Consider the following 22,504-nt stretch of genomic DNA (forward strand, 5'->3'; position numbering starts at 1 on the left):
AGGGAGCACCAACTACATTAACATTAACATAAAAGGAGACATATTGCGGACTTTTTAATTACTTGTCTACAATCGGTTGGGCGTCCAGGGTGCGTGGCCGCACATCAGGCGGGGAAATTACACAAGCAGGTCAATATTTTGCGAGCTGCCCATTTCTGAAAACGCGTCTCGACCAAGCCGTTGTGATTTTGGCCTAATTGGCACGTAACCGTGCGGCTAACTTCAATCAGCGAGGCAGGTTTTATTGAGGAAAAATAGGACTTTACTTTCTAAAACAGTAATGATGTAATTAACTGGAATGTAAAGAATTAAACCATTTTTGTCACACTGCATCATTTGAATGGCCACTCTGCTGCTGTTTCTCATGTCTGGGGGCAGTATATACTATACAACTCCCCTCAGCTCATCAGTACGGCACTAATATGAGTCGTCTTCTCCGAGGATAAAGAATATATGACAGTGAGTACTGTAATACTGTCTGTCCGCATATATGTGCATAAGGCATAATATGTCTCCTTTAAAAGATTAAAGTGGGACGAAACATGTTTGTTTTTTTTTGCGGGCAACCTGAGCTAAAGGTTTAGCAAGCACTGAATCAAAAGGTGCATTTCAGTGCATGGATGCAAACGAGACTTCTGTCAAAAGGACGTAACCGCTGAAGGAAAAGGAAAGCAGAAGTCAATCGCTAGAAAGAGAGTGCCACGTGTTGAGGGTGAGGAGGGGTAAGAAAGTATCAAAAAGGAGAAAAGGGGAAGGCTGGGTCAACAGGAGGCATGCAGAACCAATATGGACCACGGATTTACTGTCAACTTCAACTCTGTGGTGCAACCTTGCCAAGCTAGGTAGTACTAATACTGACAATACTGACATGAACTATATGGTAAACATTGGCTGAGAACGTGAGGTCTTATTTGTCTTACACACACACACACACACACACACCATGCACACATGCACACACTTTTAGAGGCAAGTGTCCTGCCTCACAGCCCACCTAATAGTGAATAAAAGTTCCACAGCTCTCAGCAAAATAAAAAGCTTACTGTGTGGCAACGTGGGCCTCGACAGCAACAACAACACGAATCTCAACGCATTTCTTTATGATGAACCTGCTGCGGAATAGAAGACGGAACACACCTTGGAGTCACAATGGAGGTCCAGGTGGGGCTCGTGTCCGTTCTCAGTGGTGTCCCGGCTGGCCTCCGTTATGCTGATCATTGGTGCTGACGAGTAAAAACAAGCAGAAGATCAATACAAATCTGTAATTAACTGCAACTGGATTGTAGCTATCTGTAATGAGAAACCCCAAAAGTGAAATGACAATGGGGGCGGGGGGGCTTAGCAAAACTGAATTTCAGATATCTGCAACAGATACCCAGTCTAGCAGTTAAATGAAAAAAGAGCTTGCCATAAGTACTAGTACATAGATCCTAACCTGCATATCAAGGATATCAAAAAAAAAAAAAAAAATGCTCTAACGGCATTCCATGCGGTTGTCACGTTGATTTGGTTGTAGTGGATCAAGGTTTCCAGCTGGGGGCAATGTCACACACGGCTCGTGAGCGCAATAAGTGACTTCAAAACTATCAAGCCACACACACACACACACAGACACACACACACACACACACAGACAAAACAGGTGAGTGATACTTTCCCAAGATAACTGCGACAACGCGGTGAGGTTTTGCAGACCAAAAGTTGTCTCGGCCGTGCAACATTGGCACCAAAGAGGAATTTGGGTACGGAACCTTTTGTACTGCCTACTGCGTGTGCGTGTGTGTGTGTACACTACATGCTGCATTCATTTCCTCGTCGGGGCCCTCTTTCTTTCAGAACACTCTGCCTTTTCATCTCCGTGTCTATGTGACAGGAAACAGCTGCAGCTATTTCCTGTATCTGGTCAGACGGCAAAAATACGTACTTCCAAACGCATCCCAGCCACGTCTGTTGTGAGCGTGCGTGTGCGTTACCTCCATCGAGGCTGCGGCTGATGCGTTTGGACGAGGTGCGCTCAAAAGCGGGCGCGGGCCGGTCTATGAGGGTGCTGGCCAGGCGGGTTTGGGTCTGCGTGCGTCCACTGTAACGGAACTTGGAGCCCAGAGTCAAGAAGCGCGGGGTGGTGGGGGGCTCTGGTGCGTTTAGCCTGGAAAATGAAAGTCACAATAACACAATGGTCGCTCATGACATTTGCCGGATGTTTTTTTTTTTTTTTTTTTTCCCCCCCCCCCCCCCCCAACCTGAAGAAACTGTGGTTCTCCACGCAGACTTTCCACAGCCGTTTGGCGGAGCGATGATTCTGGAGTTTGAATCCCACGGTGCTCTCAAACTGCTCCGTCTGTCGGAAACAAATACATGAAAAATGGGGTTAGCGTCAACAATCACACAGTGAATGAATTGCACTTTTTTTACATAACCACACCGAGTTGCTCGCGTCCACGACATGATGGGCAAGAAGTCGTTCAACCTTACTGTACGGGATCGTTCATACCTCTCCAGGTCTGATCTTGATGTAGAAGTTGTTCCTCTTGTAGGAAATCTTGAGGATTTTGGGCCAAGCGAAGCGATTTATCCGAAGCCTGTCCTTGTAGACCAAGAGTCCGTTGGCGCACACTCCCAGCATGATGTCCACGCCCTCAGAATCCTGCCATGGATTCAAGTAAAATACAGATACAATAGCGCCTTGACTTATCATTGTCCCAAGTTTCCCCAACTTATGACGGGAAGATGCGATTTTGAGCGAGCTTTTAAGCTAGCTAACCGCACGTCGGAACTTTGCCAGATAGCTGCTAACATGAACAGGCGCGCAAATTCTTTTCAAGTGGGGGAGGGGCAGATATAAAAGTTTTAGCCACCCCAAAAAAAAAAATCAATCAATCAAAACAATTAAGTACTCCATAAGTCTCCCGATTTGCACGTTTCTGCCGAAAAACGTCTAACATGTATGATGTATTTAAAAACCAAGTGTCGTTAATCGTGTACAGCAAGGAACCACTGTACGTATTCTAAACCCGAACACACAGCACCATCTTTTCATTTTGTGGGAGCCGTCTCGACGCAAACTTAGATTATTCCATGGTAACGTGGTTAGCTGGCAGGCTAACTCGGCGCAAAGCTTTTAAGTCCAAGGCCATCTGGTAATGGTCAGTGGGGTATTGACTTAACACGGGGGGGATGGAGGGGGGGATCTCTTGCTAATGGAGGTCTCAATACGTAGATAATGGACACACACACACACACACACACACACACAGATCACACAACCATGCCACACTGTTAGCAGCTAATCGACCTCTTGCTTTTACTATAGAGGCTTTTTTTTTTTTTTTTATGTGTGGTCACAGCAACGGAATGGACACCGAGGGGGAAAACAGACTTCCTCTCTGCCTCCCTGGAATATTTGGACACTGGAATGCCGCAACAACAAAAAAAAAAAAAAAAAAGCTCCCATCCTTGCGACTAATGGGAGCATGCCCTTTATTTTAAGAGCGCCTGCCTCTTTCTGAGCGACTTGTCCTCCATCTCGCATCCTGTCTTTTCTATTTTAAGCCTCCCATCTCCTTCTCTCATGAATATTTTCTGGCACAATGACAAACATGATGGCCACGCACATGGGAAAGGCGCCGGCTGATGCCCCGCGAGCCCGGCGGGGGAGGTGGGCTATTCCCATGGTCTTCTTCCGAGTGTTTGCACAGCTGACTCGCGCGCACACACACACACAGACACACACACATCAACGAAGAAACTATGTGTGGGGGGGGGGGGGGGGTCTTTGTACCTTCGCGTGGTGCAGGTCCACCCCGTACATAGACAACTTCTTGGCGTTTTCTAGAAACTGTGCGTCTGCCTGCGCTGGTGTCATTCCCCTGAGAGTAATGAGAAATTTAGCGAGCTGTCACCACGACTACACATAAAACTGTCTTCCACTAACAGCACTTACTTGTGGGACTTGTGTAGCTCTAGAATCTTGTCCTCCATCTCTTTGCTCTGATTGGGGGCAAAGGTCAGCTGGCTGATGTAGTCCAGAGGACGAGGCTGGTCGGGTTCATAGTCGCCAAATTCTGCCTGCGAAACACAAAGACCAGAGATCGGCGACACGCCGCACTTAGACTGGATCTACGCTGCAGGTCCAATTACCCAATTTTGATCTGGGAATGCTAATCCATATTTTTTTAATTCCACAAGCATCAACACCAGGCAGTGACAGAACGGCAGTAAACAGTAATACGGAAATTTTTAAACATTCCAGAGCGTTGAGTTGGCCTGACTCTTCAAGTGAGTTATATTGACTCCTCTCGCTGCCGTCAGCAATCATTTTCTTCATTTCCATTTCATTTCTTCACAGACACAGCAGCTGCATGTACTGCGGCAACTTTACCCCACAGCCATATTCAGTGGATATAACGCATATCCCGATGGAGCAAAACAAAAATGACAATCGCGTCACTTGAGCTATGCAGTGCGTTGTACGTCGGCAATGCGCATGTACTCTACCTGCAGCGTGTACGAGCCCAGGAGAGCGTGAGTGACAAACGAGCAAGGCAATCGGCCGGACGCCACGTCTTCGCGGAGCTGCAGACACAACAGGTACCTTGACAAGAGAAACGTAGAGTGAGTTAGGAGTTAGTTATCTCTGCGCAGTGGACTGACGACCAAAATGCGTGGCTTGCTCGGGACAGGTAAGCCCAAACAGTTATCGGCTATGAAATGTGAATTGAGGCTAGAAGTGGAAATACACGGGTGCAGACGTATCCCAGCAGGCATTCTCCAATACAGTGACCGGCAGGGGGCGCTTTGTTTGTTGTATCATTTTGCGAGTATGACGATTGGTCGGAATAACCTCGCTGCTAATCCTCCACGCGGCGTGCCGAAAGTCAGTTGCGTAACAGTCGCTAAACATGCGGTCGGTGAATTGTTGTTGTGGATGTGGGACGGAGGAATTCATTATCCAAATGGAGTCTAACGCGAACACCGCAGGGGGGGAGTCGTCGGCGGGGAGCCGGTTCGAGATCCTGGTTACGAGGGGGAAAGTCTTTCAACAAAGGCAGTAAAGCGGCATGCGGGACATTTGCTGACATGGTGGCCAGATCTCTTCAGTGGGCAAACACAGTGCTGTTTTGGACTTGTTGAAGACCTGAAAGAATGTGGTTTAAAGACCCTGTAAAGTGAATTCAGAGACCGGTTTCTTAATACATTAGACATGTTTGAAGAAAATTGCTGGAAACGTGCAAAGACCGGAAACCATGTAGTACTTAATTGTGGAGATAAGCGTGAAACTGTTTTTCACCATTTCAGGTTCCCAGATTTTTTTGGGGGGGGAGCGTGGTGACGCACTCGGGCTCAGGTATGTGTGCCCCCTTCCTCAATATATAAGAACTTGAGCGCCTTTGTTCGCATCTGTGATTATTCGGTGCAATTGCGACGTCCAGTTAACTAGCGAGATATGCCGACACTCTAAAAATGCATCTTCCCTTCGGATAGTCCGCCGGCGTGGCCGCTTTAGAGCGCCTCGTCGTCACCTGTGAGTGCACGTGAACAAGCAAACAGCACCTCTCACCCTAAAGTCAGCCAGGATAGGCTGCAGCACAACATGGACCCAAACATCGACCTTTGAGGCGCAGTTCCGCTTTATTTCCAGCATGTAGCACTTTCGTTTACGTCGGTGTGGATGTAGAATTAAGTTTTCACACAGCAACGCTCACCTCGTGATGTCTTCGGTGAGCAGCGAGGGATCAGGTGGGTAGAACTTGACGTTGAACGCAAACTGCCAGTTGTTACCTAAGGACAGATGTGAGAGACTTCTTACAAGAGACCAAGAAACAGGGAAAAAAATGGATTTTTTGGGTGTGATCGGGGTCATTTGCAGTTGCGTCCATCTGGCCCCATTCCACCCGTCCCTCCTCTCATCTGTGTGTGTGTGTGTGTGTGTGTGTGTGAGATTCGGACAAGGGAGAGCGAGGCGGGATCGAGCGAGGGCAAATAGCAGCTTTTCGGTGTCGCTAAGCCCGATGCATCTCGCACGCAAGCATGAAGAGACACACACAAAAGCAAATCAAATGCACGGTGAGTCTGGTGTTGCATAACGTTACTGTGGCTTCACCCGATATCAACGTGGAATCTTCAACATAGACACAAACAGTGGAATAAAATCATTTCATTACAGCTGACCATAAGTGGCTTGCATTCTCTGTGTGTGTTTGAGTTGGAAAAAAAACAACAAAACAAAACAAAACTGTTATTCCAGCAGGAAATAATTTTTGGTTTTGAATCTCGGCTCAGCCTGCGTGGTTTGCTCCACATAGCGTGGTAGGTTCGTGGAAGACGCTGTAGTTAGATGGATGGAAATAATGGAAGTGGAAATACCGATCTAACCTTTATTAAAGACCCTGTAAAGCGAATGCAGAGATTTGTTTTTAAATGTTATACATGTTTGAACATAACTGCTGGAAACGTGCAAAGACTGAGAACTATGCACTGCTCAGTTTAGGAGACACAGTGTTCAACATTGCCACTTCCTTAATATTTGGGGGCGTGGCTAAAACAGCACCGCGTGACGCACATACCGGAGTCCGGTATGAACTTGCGCGCCTTCGTTCGCGTAGCCGGCGTAATTGTGATGTTCAGTTAGCTAGCTAGATATGCCCGCACCCCAGAAATACAGCTTCCGTTTGGACAGTCTGCTTGCGTGGCTGCTTTAGAGAGCCTTGTTGTCGGCCATGAGTGCGTGAATGTCACCCAGAGAAAAATGGTAGAGCGAGGAGGGGGGAATTTTTTTTTTTTTAAGTCACCTACCGTGCTGCCCAGATGCATTTCTAGCCTTTTAATGACTTTCACCTTCCTGCGTATAACTTTAGTTCAACACACCAAATTCCGATGTAGTCAGCAAAGTTCAGCCGCGCTTCAAAATCACAGTTTCCAAAATAATTCAAGGACGTATAAAACGTCCGAGGGTAGACATCCAGATCCCAGTTGTGTTGTGAGGGCAACACAATTACTGCACGTAATTAAGTGCACAACGGTTATCAAAGCTGCCATTTTTATGGTGCGGAGTTTTAGACATGGACACAACTACACGGAGCCACTTACATGTCTAAAAAGTGTGGACATTGAAAACGGAACTTACTGCGGATTTGTCTCTTGATTTCCTTGGTGGGGTCCAACCAGCACTGCAGGTGGAGACAAAGACACGTGAGACATTTTCAACACACTAAGCCTGACTTGATTGCTGACACAAACAGGTGTGGAAGCTGATTGCGTCGGTCAAAGTTGGAAAAACAGTTGTGCAGCTCATTTTGCATGTTCTGGGAGAATTGTATGCAAATAGATGAGTTTAGCACACACACAATGTGATTGCTCAAACCTGAGAGGAATTGCTGTGGCTGATTTTGCATCTTTCAGCCAGGTACGAACCGTGTGTGTGTGTGTGTGTGTGTGTGTGTGTGTGTGTGTGTGTCAAGAGGAACTACCTTCTGCTCGTGGTGGTCTGTGTACGTCAGACCAAAGTAGTCCTTCTCCAGCAGATTGAGGTGCTCGCACACCTTGAAGAACAAGAATAGACCCTTGGCGCGCTTCTGTAGTAAGAAAGAAGAAGAAATGCTCTTTTAAAAAAAATAAATAAATTAAAAAAAAATAAAAAAGACTTGAGACAATAATGGATGACTACTGAGAGACAACAACTTAGATTAATGTTTAAATTCAATGATGGTATCCATCATTGAATTCAAGCATTAATATAGTTTAACGTATAGTTATTATTTTTGATTACTTTAGACGATTTTATTATTTTTCTGCTTCTTTTTCATCGTAGCTACCAGTAACCCTCCTGTTGTGTTTTTTTTTTTTTTTTTTGGTACACCAGAAATCTTCATGAGTCCGTACGACCCGCTGCATGTTACACTACATCAAATAGACAATAAAAAGAATGAGCCACATCACCACTGTTCAGGCGATATTTGGTGCCTCTCTTTTTTTGTGCACATTGGAAAATCTCTTTTTCCCCCCCCTCATTTTTAGCCTCAAATATTTTTAATATACCATGCATGTGGTAAGTGTTTGGAAATTTAAAAAAAAAACATAACTGAAAGAAAAAAAGGATTATACATAGATTTGGCATCATTATAACTACATCATTTGGGAAAATTGACATTTTTGCATGTGCGCTTCACTTTGTGTCTGCATCAATGCACCTCTGTCTGCTCAATAGATGTTCTGGGCCGCATTCCGTCGAGAGGACCGTAAAATCCTCCACACTGAGCAATGACAATGACATTTAGTTCACGGAAATGTGCGCGCGCGCACACACACACACATGCAGGCTACAGTGACCTTCACACAGGCAAAAGGTCAAGACAGAAAGCAGGCGGGTGGAAAAAAAAGGACGAAGAATGAAATGGTGTGTGTGTATGCGTGTGTGCGCGCCCAGAGTTGAGAGATGCATTCCACATTTAAGGCGGGCAGTGCGGAAAGTGGAGGCAATACGGGATAAAAGACTTTCTGTTTTTCTTCTTTTCTTCCGGCAGAAAACATCTGCGGTATTTTCTTCGATTCAGCCAAGCGCGCCAGCCTCGCGGCTGGATTCCGCCCCGAGTGTGCCGTCTTTCAGTTACGCTATGTGTGTGCCGCAACCAAATCAAATCATCTTTCCCCGCTGAAATGAATGGAGATACCATTGATGCGCTCCAACCTCCCACAAAAACAAAGACAAATCTTTGTAATTTTTTATTTTTATTTTTTTTTTAAATCAAGACTGCTCTGCCGTTTGTTTGAGCTGCAGTTTCTGTACGAGTGCTTGCCGCTTGCCACTATCGGAGGACATTCAGCAATTACTGAGGAAAATCTTTGTTCCCTGCATTTGATAAGCAAAGCAGATAAGAGAGTAAGTGATTTGAAATTTAGTGTTTGTGCGTATGTGTGTGTGACTGTTGCTGCTGTACAAAATACAGTTTAATCTCTGGAATGCATTGTGCAACTCTCTCGCTCTCTGCCAGCCTTGCCACGCCAGTGTGTGGCTGGACGGAAGGACGGATGGATGCCTACGTGTGTGTGTGTGTGTGTGTGTATGTGTTGCGGACAATAGAACTCGTTGCATTATCAGCGTTATCTGTTGCGGGACAAAGCGGCTTCTGTTCAAACAACGGTAGACGCTGGCCGTTTGGACGCAGTAAAACATACTCGGACAAAATTCAAATATTTGTCTGTATCATTTGACATGGGCTATTGTCCTCAAATTAATTACTGTCATTGTAAAGCACAGTCACAATGTACAGTAAGTGTGACATGCACACTTAAGTCGATAAGGATCCACCATCTGCACTTAGCAGTGAGTAGCAGATGTAGAAAACTCATCGAGTGGGGGGTCCCCTGCACCTCCTCACATAATCTGCTGTGTGTGTGTGTGTGTGTGTGTGTTGTGTGTGTGTGTTCTTCATACACCCCTCCCCGGCAGCACCAAACTCTGCTTTAGTCTGGATTTATCCCCAAGACCCCACCCAAACAACGTGAGCCGCTCAAAGAAGCGAGTCAGAAAGTTCAAAGACCCTTGACGCGCGCACGCGCACACACAACAGCAGATCCTATTAGCGATGACATCATTGACGAAGAGGCAAACGAAACGGCGCCCTTTGTATTTCAGCGTAAGCGACTCAATTCAATGGAGTCCAAGCGGTGTGACGCGCGTGTCGCGTGGAGAGCCTCACCTCCACCTCGCAGGCGAAGTCGGAGCCGTCCAGGAGGGTCACGTGACACACCACCAGCTTCATCTTGCTCTTCCTCACCAAGCGCAGCGGCGACTGGAAAATGGTCGTCTGGCCTTCGCCCCCCTGCGCTCGTTCCTTCACCTCGTCCTTCTTCTCTGGCCGCTCCTCCTCGGCTCCTCCTTCACCTGCGGCCTCGGCGCCCCCGACGGTTTTCCGCTCGACTTCCTCTTCCTCGGCGGGCTAAAAAACAGAGGACGGGAGAGATGGACGAAAGCCCTCTCGAGCGCGCCCCCCTCGTGTGTGCTCCTAGAAAAGCGCGGGCGCCTCTTTTTGGCTCGCCGACTGAGGAGTTGATGTCACAGGGTGGGCCTGGCTGCCTCATTATGACCACTGGACGGAACGCTGAGTGTGAGGGTGGTCTGAGCGACAAATATGCGCGTTTGAGTTTTAACACTTATTTTACCTCTTGGACAAGAGAAGAAAAAAAAAAAAAAGTTCCCCTGGTCTGTGGTCAAAAAACACATCTGCAAAACAAAACGGCTGGCTGACTGTTATGACACCTTCCCCGCTTATTATCTCACTTGTGGTTTTTATTGCGTCAGCTGGTGCAAACTGCAGCCCCCGCGCGCCAATGATTACCAGCACTTAAAGCCACATCCGTCTTTTTTTCCCCAATTGTATTTCTTTTTTACACTTCGGGACCGTGCAAGTTAAAAGAGAACATCCGCGTTAAGCGCTGAGCTGTTAAACAGATCTGAAACCTTTCAACGCGGCCCATCAGTCAAACTAAACCGCAGCCAAAACTAAACAAAGCCAATAAACTCCCGGTTGTCATATTCTGCGTGAGCTGCTTCTTTTTTTTTTTTTTTTTTTTCCTAGACAGTGTTCACTTCAAATTCAAGCATTTTAAAAATTTATTTTCAGCACCGCAAAACTGTACTGCGTATTAACGCAAATACATCCCATAGAGATTCCGTCTGCTACGGAGACGTATTGCGTTCCCACGCAGAGGGCGAGGACGTCAAACTGACTTGCGCTCTAACCGCACTCCGTAAACAAACAAAGTGCGATTCCGCCCCCGGCTTAGCGGCAGTCACGATGCTTTACGCAGTACGTCCCCACCCAAATACAGTATTCAAACAATATATTTGACTTGTGGAAGAAGACACATCATATCGTTGCTGTCCAGTGGAAAGCAGATACATACAGTTGCAATTTGCTGATTTAATTTTGGATCCCATCCTGTTTTTGCTGTTTTTGTATTCAGGCCAAATCCCTGTCTAATATGAACATATTGCGTTGGCTCCATCGTGTGGCATTTTGGTGCCTGCAACTATGTTAAAGTGAGGGGCGGAGCTTCACTTAGGCAGGCCATATCCCTGTTCGCCACCATATTGTGACAATTACAGTATAAAGCTTTCGGGGGAGTCAATTACTCACAGATTTTTGCTGTTAACGGCACAGCTCGGTCCCCATAGCCCACTATTTTATTTTTATTTTTCTTTCATCCGAAACAGTTATTTGGAAACGAATCTGCACACACTGACCTTCGTGGCTGACCAATTCCTTTAGTACCAAAGCAAAAGCGATCCATTTAAAAAAAAAAAACAAAAAAAAACAAGCTGACACAAATGTATCTTACGTAACTATTTTCACTTCTGATTGTCTAAAAAAAACATGCCGAATTTTAAGTGTCGAGGTGCCCGCAGAGTGAGGGAACAGGTGGAGTTTTACAACACTCCTCAGACAGTTGAGTACTCAGAAGAGTTAATAGATTTCTTCTCAAGCTACTTTCAACACTTTCATTTGGTTAATAATGTGTACAAATAATAGACGGTGTGCGGACGGACTAATAGTATCAATTTGGGAAAAATACGATATGTATCCACGTAAGGTGCGAGATGAGGTTACCTCTGTGTCGGCGCTGGCGTTGGAGTGGCACTCTGCTTCCTTTTCTTTGACTCGCTCCCGGATCGGACTGAGCGCGTCCTTCCCTTCTACTTCCTCTGCGTGTCCGTTCACTTCCGGAACCTCCTCGCGGTTGCCGGCGGGCTTCTCCGGCGACGGCACCTCCTTGGTCGGGGAGGTCTATACAAAGCATCACGTTCATTCGGAAGTTCAAAACAAGACGACTGCGTAACATTCCGACCCGTACGGATGTACCTGGCTCTCAGACTTTTGCTTCTTAAACCATGTCGGCAGGTAGCGCGATATCCCCTTCCCCTCTTTCTCTTTCTCCGCGTCTCCCTCAGCGCCGGCCACTTCCTGGCTCTCCGCGCTGGCCTGCTCCGATTGGTCGAGCCCGGCGGCTGACTTCTCCGCTTTCTCCTTCACCTCTGTCTCAGAGCCCGCCTCTGTTGTCATGGCGACACGTCACGACCTGCCCAGGGGGAGATGGAGCGTGAGGTGAGATAATATAATAAATAAATACAATGGCTTTATCGAGCGTCTTTTGAAGGGATCCAAGGACGCTTTGCAGCATTTCATGCGTGTGTGTATATTCCTTATATTGATACATTTTATTACAATAAATATAAAAAGCAGGATTGAAATTGAAAAATAGAAATACAAAGTACATTATGTAAAACCATACACATACCTTTAAAGTGGAAATGATATTTGTTTCTATTTTTGGCTTGGGTGAAAATATATTAGAATAAAACAAAACAGCTGTCTTGTAATTTATTCATAAAAATATATATTACTAATCAAAGTAAGACATCTGGTTCTATTAATTCTATTGTTCATTCCACTGTATGTATCATCAGGAGAGAAAAAATACAGTAAAAAAGTAAACTACTCCTGCCGCCATTATGTTTCTGTTAGTAGGTCACACCGGTGAGAGCACAGAGAGTTTTTGGCCTCAGCATGAATTTTTCACATCGCACCACCTTCGGATTTAAATGTGCGGTGTCATCTTTTATAAATGAGACCCGTGGCTTCTGCAGGCTTTCTGGTCCGCTCTTCTTTTTAAACCGAGTCAGTCAAGTCAAGAAAACGAGACTATGTCTCTGAAAAATTGGGAGAAAAGAATATTTGGGTTTGTGGGGAAGGAGAATTCACAAACTTTGGCTCACTTCGCACACTAAAGTAGCATTGTTGCGTAACTACGACCCTGCAACAATAGGTGGGGGGAATTTCTAACACACACACACATGCACACACGCTTATCAACCTAAATATCTCTGGCAGTGCCGTCCACCATAAACAGACACATTTGAACAGTCGCTACACAAGCTCACTGTTCCTAAAAGCAAGGTAAGAGGGCACAGAAGTGTGTGTGAGATTGATAACCATACAGCCAGAAATGAATCATATGGCAACAAACAAAAAGCGCAAAATGGTCAATTAGCTGACGACATTTCCTTCAACTGGAATCCGACCGTTGACTGACACCGGCGAATAAATTTGACAAGTACGTTTTCAAGGCGTGGAAGAGCTTCTCGCTCCCACATCACTGAAGTAAGGAACAGACGCCAGTAGAGGGCAGAGTTGCGTCGCTTTGGATTTGAGATCAGCACAGCTTTTGAGTGGAAGATCAAGATTCGGTGGAAGATTTCATCTTGTCACGTTAATCATGAGGGAGAGAAATGCCGACGCGTTGGAAATTGGACAAGTTCAGGTTCCTCACACTTGAACGGGGATGTACTGTATATGTATGGTGTGAACACACATATGGTAAGTGTTGCGGTCGGTAGTTAGAAAGTGTGTGTCGCTATTGTGAGAAAACGATTTTTGGGTTGAGGGGGGTCACAAAAGAAAAACAATTTTTAAAAAAAATCAGTGTTCTGATTGAACATGTTACTTTTCACAAAAAAAAGCTTGTTTTCGCCGCTTTTTTTTGGGTCAGAAACCGGTGTTTTCGGTGAAACCGACCCATGTTCTCCTGCTGTGTACTAAAGAACAGAAAAAGTTAGAAACCAACTGTATTTTCTGGTGAAAGAAGAGAACCTTCTCTTTCTTTTGGTGCTTACATTGTCACAAAACAATATCTTGTGGGTCTTGAAAGGTTTTAATGGTGGCCACAGTTTGACCCGGGAGCAGATTATTTGTATTTCCATTATTTCCTCGGGGGGGGGGGGGGAACAACGTCACGGAAGCGATTGTGTTGGACGTGCGCTGTATAATTATGCGCGTGCGTGACCGTGTGTGCAAACAAACGAGGATTAAAGCGTGATTCATTTCCGATTAAGCCATTGTCATCACACAGCGTCTTTTCAAAGTGTTCTAAATCTGATCCGAGACCTGCCGTCAATCAAAGCCCCTCGCGCTCTGCACCGTTCGCACTCGCCTTTCTAGTCACCTTGCTGCCATTTTGACTGTCTTTTTCCTGCTAGTGCAGAGTGAACGTGAAGCAGGGAGGGAGGGCACGGGGATAAAAATAGAACAGGTCTCCTTACGCATGGTCGACTAATGAGGGAGGGAGGGAGGGATGGATGGATGGATGAATGGAGGGTTGGATGGAGGGATGGATAATTTGTGGTCTCGCTACAAGCAGATTCATCCAAACGGGCCTGCAAGCAGCAAATTCTTTCATTTGCAACTCCTTTGACAAATGTGAGAGCGTGTTGGCATCTTTGCCATTTTACTGCTTTACTACGAGAAGAACAGCGGGGATCTTGTTCTACCCCCTCGTAAGTTTGTTCCTCAATTCTCCCTCTCCGGTTCTCGCTCAGGGCGCCTCTTTCTCCCCTTTTTTTCCAAAACTAAATCTCTGCTGCACTCATCTCCCTGTGCTCACAATCCCTCTCTTCCGGGCTCTCTTTTCAGTCCCCGTCCAGTGGGTCGCTCGCATTATCTCGCCCCTCTTTCCGGGTTCACTCGTCTTCCCACAGTCCGTGTAAACAATGGCGGTGACACGATTACGGCCTCTCTGCATACACACACACACACACACAAGCGCACCCTGAATGTTTTATGGCAGTAGATTGTTTGAACGTTTGTCTGCGGATGGCTACAGCATCACAGTTCGTGTGCGAACAAGATGAGAATTTCACGGCCAATTAGCACTCTTACCTCACTGACTGCCAGCCCTCCCAGTTAAGACGGATATTTGACCGATATAGCCGTCCATGGCAGTGATTAATGGGGGCTCATCTTTTCTCACAATTGCAACACACATTTCCAGCTACCTACCGCAATACATACGTATACGTACTCTGTTTTGAGTGTGAGGTGCCTAAACTTGTCCAACTTCCGTGTTGGCATTTCTCTCTTACACAACTGACGTGAGCTTCATCGGCTCATCTTGACCTTCTACTCAAAAGCGGTACTGATCCCAAATCTCAAAGTTATACAACATCGCTATCTACAGGGGCGTGTTAGTCCTTACAACGGTTCCCAAACATGAATTTCACAGACAAGCTGGGCGAGACCATCTTCAACGCCTACCCGTTGAAAACCGTACACGACGAATATGTTCGTCGAGTGAATGGAATTATTTTGCCTTGCACCACTGCTTAAAAACATTAGGGAATAAAAAAAATATGACAGCAACAAATTGACCCTAATGCAGATCATTTATATCTTCGTTATTATTTCTTACGGTGGGGAAAAATGGTTCTATATGAACCAAATCACCATTGTACCGCTCGTTATCATCACCTAAGGTGCCATTTCTCAGCTCTTCTCGCGGTTACATTCACAGCATCAGATGCTGCTACCAGCTTGACTACAATCACCGGAGTTTCACGACAAAACCTTCTTCGAAAAGAGCTGTTGTAGCAACGCACGTCCTTACCTACTGTTGCGTTTCTTCCCCCTCCTCCGTTTAGCCTCTTGCTTTTCCCCACCTGCGCTTTGCTCTTTCTAAAAGCACTTCTTATTTCTCCCTACAGTATTGGGCCTTCACTTCGGTCTACCACCTACGAAGCTGTCAGCGCCGTTTCCCTCTCCCTCATCCCGTCGGCTCTCCCGCGGAGCTGAGCGCCTGCCTCCCGCGGGACTTTCACCCGCGGAAACGAGGGCAGAAAATGACAAGAGCGAGGAGGGGAGTTGGAGCGAGGCTAAAACGGGGGAGGGAGAGACAGAGAGAGGGAGACAGAGGCTTATTCCACTCTCCAATTCAGCTAAAGCAGCGTTTCCTCAACCGTTACTCAGCCAACGCACATATTTGACATTTTACAAATCTCACAGAACACCACCGAACAAAAATAATCACGAAAATATGTGCACAGAAAAACTGATGATCTCGTCTCAGTTTATTCAAAATGCACTGAGCCTGTTTAATTGAACACAAAAGTATTCGTTATTCTCTGGCAACAGGTGGGCAGACCGGTTAAAATGTACTTTTCCGCTCGTCGCCGCACGCCGCTGGCATAGATTGAAAACAAAAATACATTCAATGAATCATTCTTAGGCCAGTTCAGCGAAATTGGATGAATTCCTGCGGCACACCTGATGATGATCTGATCGTATCGATCATATTTTTGAGTTTTGTTATGATCTCCACGAAGGTGCTTTTGTTTTCAAACTGTCTTAAAAAAATATGGACATTTTCCATGTCGGTTTATACGTGACGTCAACAAAGGGAGGACACAATAATGTCCAGCGGGATCCAAATAGGTCGTTCATTTTATCAGAGGAATAATAATAAAGACCGCGCTTCAATGAGGGACGAATGAATGAATCTTTGTGAATGCTAAATGGTTGTCAGACAATTTTACCAGCTCGCAAACAACTTGAACAGGCGCCGCAGACCCGCCCACTCACACACTTCCAACTTTATGGCTGTCAGTCTGGATTTACGAGGTCGTCGGCATGGCGATGACTTCCTGATCCTGAGATGTATCATTTTATGGCAGGCATAAGCCAGAGCGGGCCAGAGACAAAGACGTTGTCAAGACTGCTTGAATTTTGCTTGTTTTGTTTTTTTAATGATCTGTCTCCGTATGCGTGACAATGAAGAAGTCTAATAAAGACATGCAGAGAAAACCTCGCCCGCCCCTTTGCGTTCATGCACGGCCCGGGGCGAGGTCAGGACGGGGAGAGGAGGGGGTCCCGGGGAGGAACAGGTTTCCATGGCAACAGCGTTCATGGACACCAAGCATAAATCCCCATGGAGACAAGAGATTACCGCAGCAAAAATAAAGATTATTCAGCAGGCGTACAAGTGACAAAAGAGATTACGGTCATGCTTAAACCTCCGTTTCAGAGCCGGAGCAGATTTAGAGCCGACTGATGTTACTTGTCGGAACCGGCAGGAAGTGCTCCCTTCCCCTTCTTTCTGGCTTTTTTTTTTTTTTTAAACGATATCTAACTCCTCACGGAGGTCTGCCACCACTCAACTGCAGGAAACGCAACCTGGATGCAACACAAAATAAAGCCATTGTACGATGCGTTTGAAATCGAATGTATTTGTAGAGTCCGCTGAACTTGATCAACTCACACACAGGCTGGCGGTGTGAAAACATGGCTGTCCTGTCACACTGCACACTGATCCTCAAACTGAGGATTACACAAGGGATAATCTGTGTGTGTTTCTGTCTGTCAGTCCTTTAGGGCCTCCATCTTACTGTCTGCCACATGTGCTGGTCTTTTGGTACGGTTCAAACATCCAGCTTTTATCTGCCTTTGCCTATTCTATAGATATCGGTGTGACTGCGCGCGCTTTCACGCGGCGATGAGCCATCCCACAATCGGATAATTAGATGCAGCAGTTTAGGACACAATGGGGCCGGAAAAGGGAGTGTCAGGTGCTAAATAACCAAATGGAAAACAGTATGTACGGCGGTTACTGAGTGTGCCATTTGAACCTCAAAACATTGCGTATTGGGAACTTCGTAAAAAAATGTTGAAAAAACAAAGACCCCCTGCAGCGGAAATGAACGACACGGGCAACTGTGACAGTAACACTTTGAACAGTCTGAATTATAAAGCTATAAAAGCGGCAAAAGGCGACAACAAACAGGTCAACCATTTCAAAGCACCGAAATAAGAGCGCAAGCGTTTTCAAGCAACCACAAGTAGGAAGCAATTGAGAAAAGTGTAAGTGATGAAACTATGTCCTGCCAAAATGTCTCTTTCGCTGCGTGCGTGAGAATAGCGGCTGGGCTCATATGTGCTATTGTTGTCCGCTAAACTCTCCCATTCAGCGATTAGTGCGGCGAGGCACGAGCGCCGTCTGTGAGAACGTGCGAGCGAGCTGGGACGGGCGGAACCCGGCAGAGGAGATCCAGTGAGTTCACCGGCAAACAAAGATTAGCCGCTAGGCAGAACTCGTGAGGAAACTGCAAACGGCTGACGACACGCTTGGAGTCTTCGGTCGGGAGCGAGTGGGTGTGGCGTCGCTATGGAAACCTACATCCCATAGAGGGTGGTGGCGACAGGTGCCCAACAATGAACTTGGCTTGATAACAGAGAGGAAACAAGATACAGGTGGATAAAAGAGACAATCCTCTATTTAAAGCTGAAACTGAAAGCTTGGTAAGGTACTGTAAGGTGTAGACCAACAAAGAAACATGGTGCCCTAACTAACTAACTAACTGCACTAAAACTACTACACGACACTGAAGTGGTGAGGCAGTGCATTTGGCACCTGAGCCTTCAGTGGGGGAAGAAGAATCGGCCAAATTTGCACAGGCTCAAAGCCGCATCCTCGTCCCCCAAATGCGCCTCCCTTACAAATGTGGCGCCATCAACGAGCTTTCTCGCCGTATTTATCGCCAACACGCTAGCGCTGGCCTCGCAATAGCAAATATTCAAATATTCAGTCGGCTTTCATGAAGAACTACAGGAATCGGAGGAATATTTCCAGTTGAGAGAATTTAGACAATTTGAAGTTCGTAATGGACTACGCCACCTTCCGAATAATGTGACAATCTGGGTGATGCCTTGTTTGTTCTCAACGAGACCCCGCACACCTGTTCTCCCGTCCCCGGACATTCCAGGATGAAGGAGGTGCCAGCATTAAAAATGTGACTAATGAAGCAGCGGACGAATGAGCTCCTCCGTCAACGTAGTCGCTGCGCATTTAAATCGCCGCACAATATTAGCACTCGTCCAGCGCGGCTCCCCACCAAGCGGCCTTTAAAAGGACGACGAGGGCTGCGTCTCGTCGTGACCTCTGTCCAGTCCCTCTCTGTGAGTGTGCGACCCGATGCTGATTAATCTGCTTTTAACCATGTTGGCCCCCCGCCAAAGCCCCAGGCCCACTCGCTTTTCATTACCATCGTCGCTTTCAGTCGGACCCTCGCTGGAGGAAGTCCGTTTGCGCTCTTCTAGAGTAGTTTGTTGTTTGGCTTAATGGAGCTATTCAGTGAGCAAACAATTACACCCTGCTAATGCACACTTAAAAGGCCACAGTCAACAATACATAGCTGTTTTATACACTCTGCTTTTGCCATCAAGTTCTTCACATGTCGGTCACTCTCCGCCGGCGAAACAAGATGAACATTGCATTACAGCGTCCTTTCATCCGCACCTCTCTGATCTTCCTCTGTACAACTTTGATTCCCGCCGTGCCCGCCGGCGCGTATCGCTTTGAAGGCGCGCCGAGCGGTCACAGCCCGCCGCTAAACCGCACAATACGTCCACTTCGCCGGAGATGAACGTGTTTACTTGCAATTGCAGAGCACAAAAGCAGCGGGACAAAAAGAAGCTTTGAAAGTTTTGCTTGTGCCCGATTTTAATGAGCTAAAAGTCACTTTGGCTCTTTTCTGAACCAGAATCTTAACACCTTACTTCCATTTCCAAGAGCCTATCTTTGTGAAGCGGGATTTTTCGGCAATGACGTCAACCCAAACAAGCGGGGGTCTTCGTCTCCCATTACACCAAGATGGGTCTTCACGCTTCTCAATGAGAAACAAATATAGAGCTCCCACGAATTACAACAATATTAAATCATTTCTTTTTACCAACATATTTCTTTACATGAAACAGGTCTGTGGTACGAAAAAAGGTTGGTACATCCACGCTTATCGGGATACACTCAGTTGCAAAAACTGATGTGGTTTCAGGCTTGTTGACGGCCATCATTCGTCGGAATAGTCACAACAATTAACACTGCAATGCCAACCTCTTGGAGTCCCATAACTCACTCAATGGCGCCCCCTGCAAAAGGCCAGTTTCATCAATTGCCGTGAGGGAGGAATATCTCGGCACAGCGACCAATTAAGGCCTCTCATTAGTGAGCGGGACAGAGCTGCCACTGTTCCGGGAACATGCCGCGGACAGTTATAGATGAACTACACACACACACACACACACACACTCTGTGTGGCCTGATGCATTCAATTGCTTTACTGTCATTTTGATCACTTTTTCTGCACGTGAATACACACAACACAGCAGATGAAGCAGAATAAACACAGATTTTTTTTTTTACATCTTAACCATTTTGTTTTTTTTGTAAATGTGAGAGAATGCACACACGTCTAGGAAAAATGTGTGTTTGCTCTTATAGGTCATTTCATAATGTTTGTAAACAGCAGTCGCCACAATACTTCCGGGTGGCAGAAAACAGACTAACCTGAACTGAAACGATGACAAAAACTGGACAGACCATGAAGCAAACCTCCGTCATCAGGTTTGTGGAAGGCATTTTCTCACATGTATGTACATATTGTTTGGTTAGGTTTTCCTTCTTTGAGTAATTTAGCAAAACATAATGGCTAGCCTGCTAGCTAACATCAGCTTTATAGCACGCTATCCATTGCACACTCAAAAAAAAGCGTGCATCTATTTTTGAATCCACTTACCAGTTGAAATGTAAACTCACCTGACATTTCGTCTCCGTTCCTAGCTATTTAATTTTTTTGCAATGTCTTCTTTTCGACTGAAATTCAAAATATAGCCTAACAACATAACTCAAGCCATTTAACCCAGTTTCCTCAATTGCTCTACCTTTGTCAAATGTCAAAGAGATTCATCGTTTGCGCGGGCAACAGTCGAAAACCAATTATTTAAGAGTCAGTAAAACAAACAAACAAACAAAAACAATACAGGACACATTCAACAAAAATAGTAGCGCAGTCAACCTAATTTCACACAGTTTTCAGCCCGATCAGTCTGTGTACCGCTATTTGATGCCTGGATGGTAGCGGAACGAGCGCTAAATGACATAATGAGACTGCGGCACATACTTTCATTCAATAGTCTGACAATTTCTTACATTGCTGTGATATATTGCTATTCGGACAGTTTCCAGTGTATGTGTGAAGTAGCCATGGCCTGGTCACATGTCCAGTGTGGCCAATAGCAGGACAGCACATCTACACATTACAACAGTGTGTACATACAGCTCTGTAATCATTAACGTGTGCAATAACGATAAGGGGACCCAGTCAGGCAAAATCTTACAAATTGTGTCAGAACATGCCCATGTCAAACTAATTTTGTAATCATGTCACGCTCGTTTTCACAGATTCATTGGTGGGAAACAACCGTTTTTGCAGCCAAAGCACATTTCAAGTCGTCGTTACGAAGCGTCCACCGATTGTCACGACAAAATGCCGCATGCTACTTTCTTGATCGCCCCGATCATCCCGAGCTTGAAATAAAAACGTTGCATCGCCACACGTGCTTCGATTGTGTCGCGTCTCCTCCTCAGTGACAAATCCACACGGCCGAGCTGCGGCCTAATTTACGGGGAAAGGCGCCGGGCCACTTCCTGTTCAGTCGCTTAGCAACCACAACCATGTCAACATAGTTCCTAACACTGTGGTGGGCACCACGAAAACCAAGTTCAGAGTGTGAGCACTGTTAGTTTTAGGAGTTAGGGGAAGGCTTAGGGTTACGAGGTAGCGTTAGGATGAAGGGTTACGCCCAAGTAAAATGATAATTAAAAAGCAATAATTTGGAAACAATGCCCCCAAACTGCCTTGAAGTACTCAGATTGGTCATTGTCACATTTGTAACGCAACGACTTTTCTGCTCTTCATACAACAACGCTATAATATGCTCAAATGTCTCGTGCGTACTGTAGTTCGAAAGAGGATAACGCATACAAGCGAGGTAATGCAGGACTACATTTCCCAGGCGCTCTTGCGGCCCAACGCGTTCAACACGACGAATAACCGTTAAAACAGCATCAGGCCAACACGCTGCAAACAGCAGATACATGCTCAAGAGTGACAAAGTAGCAAAGAAAATGAGATTTACAACGTAAAAGTAGCAATAACAGCAAACTATTTAGGGCTTGCCCGAGAGCGGGACGGATGAATGGTTTGGGGAGTCACGGAGAAGGCGGATGTTGGACGCAGTTAGCGAGGGGCAACGCATCAACAAGGCGAACGGAATAGGGGAAATATTGCTGCAAAATCGCCCTTTTATTGCCAACGTTAAGGCGCCATGACCGACCACCAAATGTTACCGTCGATGCTAGTAGGCGCACAAGCTCCCGCCGAGCCTGGGAGTACCTACTTGTTTAGGTGAGCACCATTAAAACTACAAAAACTCAACAAACGACTCGAAATCAGGGAAGTTGCGACGAGCTCGCCGTTTATGAACGGATGCTAAGGCATGTAGCGTACCTTACGGAGGCAGCATAAACACCCGAGACAATTTCATTGAAGACTCATCACGTGATTTAAATGGGAGTCCAAAAACAAACAATACCTTTTTAAAAAAAATATATATATATATATATATATATAAAAAAATAAAAATCCCAGAGGAAATGTATGTGGACCTTCCAAACGAGCGCCGGCCTCTCGGCTTGTTCACCCCTCAAGAATTAATTCCTGCAAACAAAAATCTCCAGTGGAGTGGATGAGTCCTCACTGAAAACCTTGATCAGGCACAGAGGCAGGACGTGTCAATCATCTGTAAGTCCCGCCCCATACAGTGAAAAAAACAAAAAAACACTTCGT

At 46.0% G+C, this 22,504-nt stretch overlaps 1 protein-coding gene across 18 annotated transcripts in view; it reads right to left on the minus strand.

The window, feature by feature from the left end:
* epb41l2 (erythrocyte membrane protein band 4.1 like 2) overlaps window positions 1-22,261 on the minus strand; it is a 39,529-nt gene extending 17,268 nt beyond the window's left edge. For 2 of the 18 annotated variants that reach the window (XR_009785508.1, XM_061754445.1), the window contains exons 1-14: window positions 15,436-15,876; window positions 11,859-12,075; window positions 11,607-11,783; window positions 9,696-9,935; window positions 7,467-7,571; window positions 7,124-7,166; window positions 5,703-5,778; window positions 4,495-4,591; window positions 3,941-4,065; window positions 3,779-3,866; window positions 2,492-2,644; window positions 2,241-2,338; window positions 1,974-2,146; window positions 1,138-1,223 (exon numbers count right to left, since the gene is read on the minus strand). Coding sequence is in view for 17 of the 18 variants with exons in the window: in XM_061754445.1 (XP_061610429.1) it covers window positions 1,138-1,223; window positions 1,974-2,146; window positions 2,241-2,338; window positions 2,492-2,644; window positions 3,779-3,866; window positions 3,941-4,065; window positions 4,495-4,591; window positions 5,703-5,778; window positions 7,124-7,166; window positions 7,467-7,571; window positions 9,696-9,935; window positions 11,607-11,783; window positions 11,859-12,059 (1,662 nt within the window). In the remaining variant the exon portion in view is untranslated. Of the gene's footprint in view, window positions 1-1,137; window positions 1,224-1,973; window positions 2,147-2,240; window positions 2,339-2,491; window positions 2,645-3,778; window positions 3,867-3,940; window positions 4,066-4,494; window positions 4,592-5,702; window positions 5,779-7,123; window positions 7,167-7,466; window positions 7,572-9,695; window positions 9,936-11,606; window positions 11,784-11,858; window positions 12,076-15,435; window positions 16,023-22,165 lie in introns of those variants that run through there. The other 16 variants (XM_061754458.1, XM_061754457.1, XM_061754446.1 and 13 more) reach the window with 13 other exon arrangements.
* Between the last annotated feature and the right edge of the window lie 243 nt (window positions 22,262-22,504).

Source organism: Phyllopteryx taeniolatus, chromosome 18, assembly GCF_024500385.1.
Source record: "Phyllopteryx taeniolatus isolate TA_2022b chromosome 18, UOR_Ptae_1.2, whole genome shotgun sequence".
In the NCBI taxonomy this organism is placed as follows: Eukaryota; Metazoa; Chordata; class Actinopteri; order Syngnathiformes; family Syngnathidae; genus Phyllopteryx; species Phyllopteryx taeniolatus.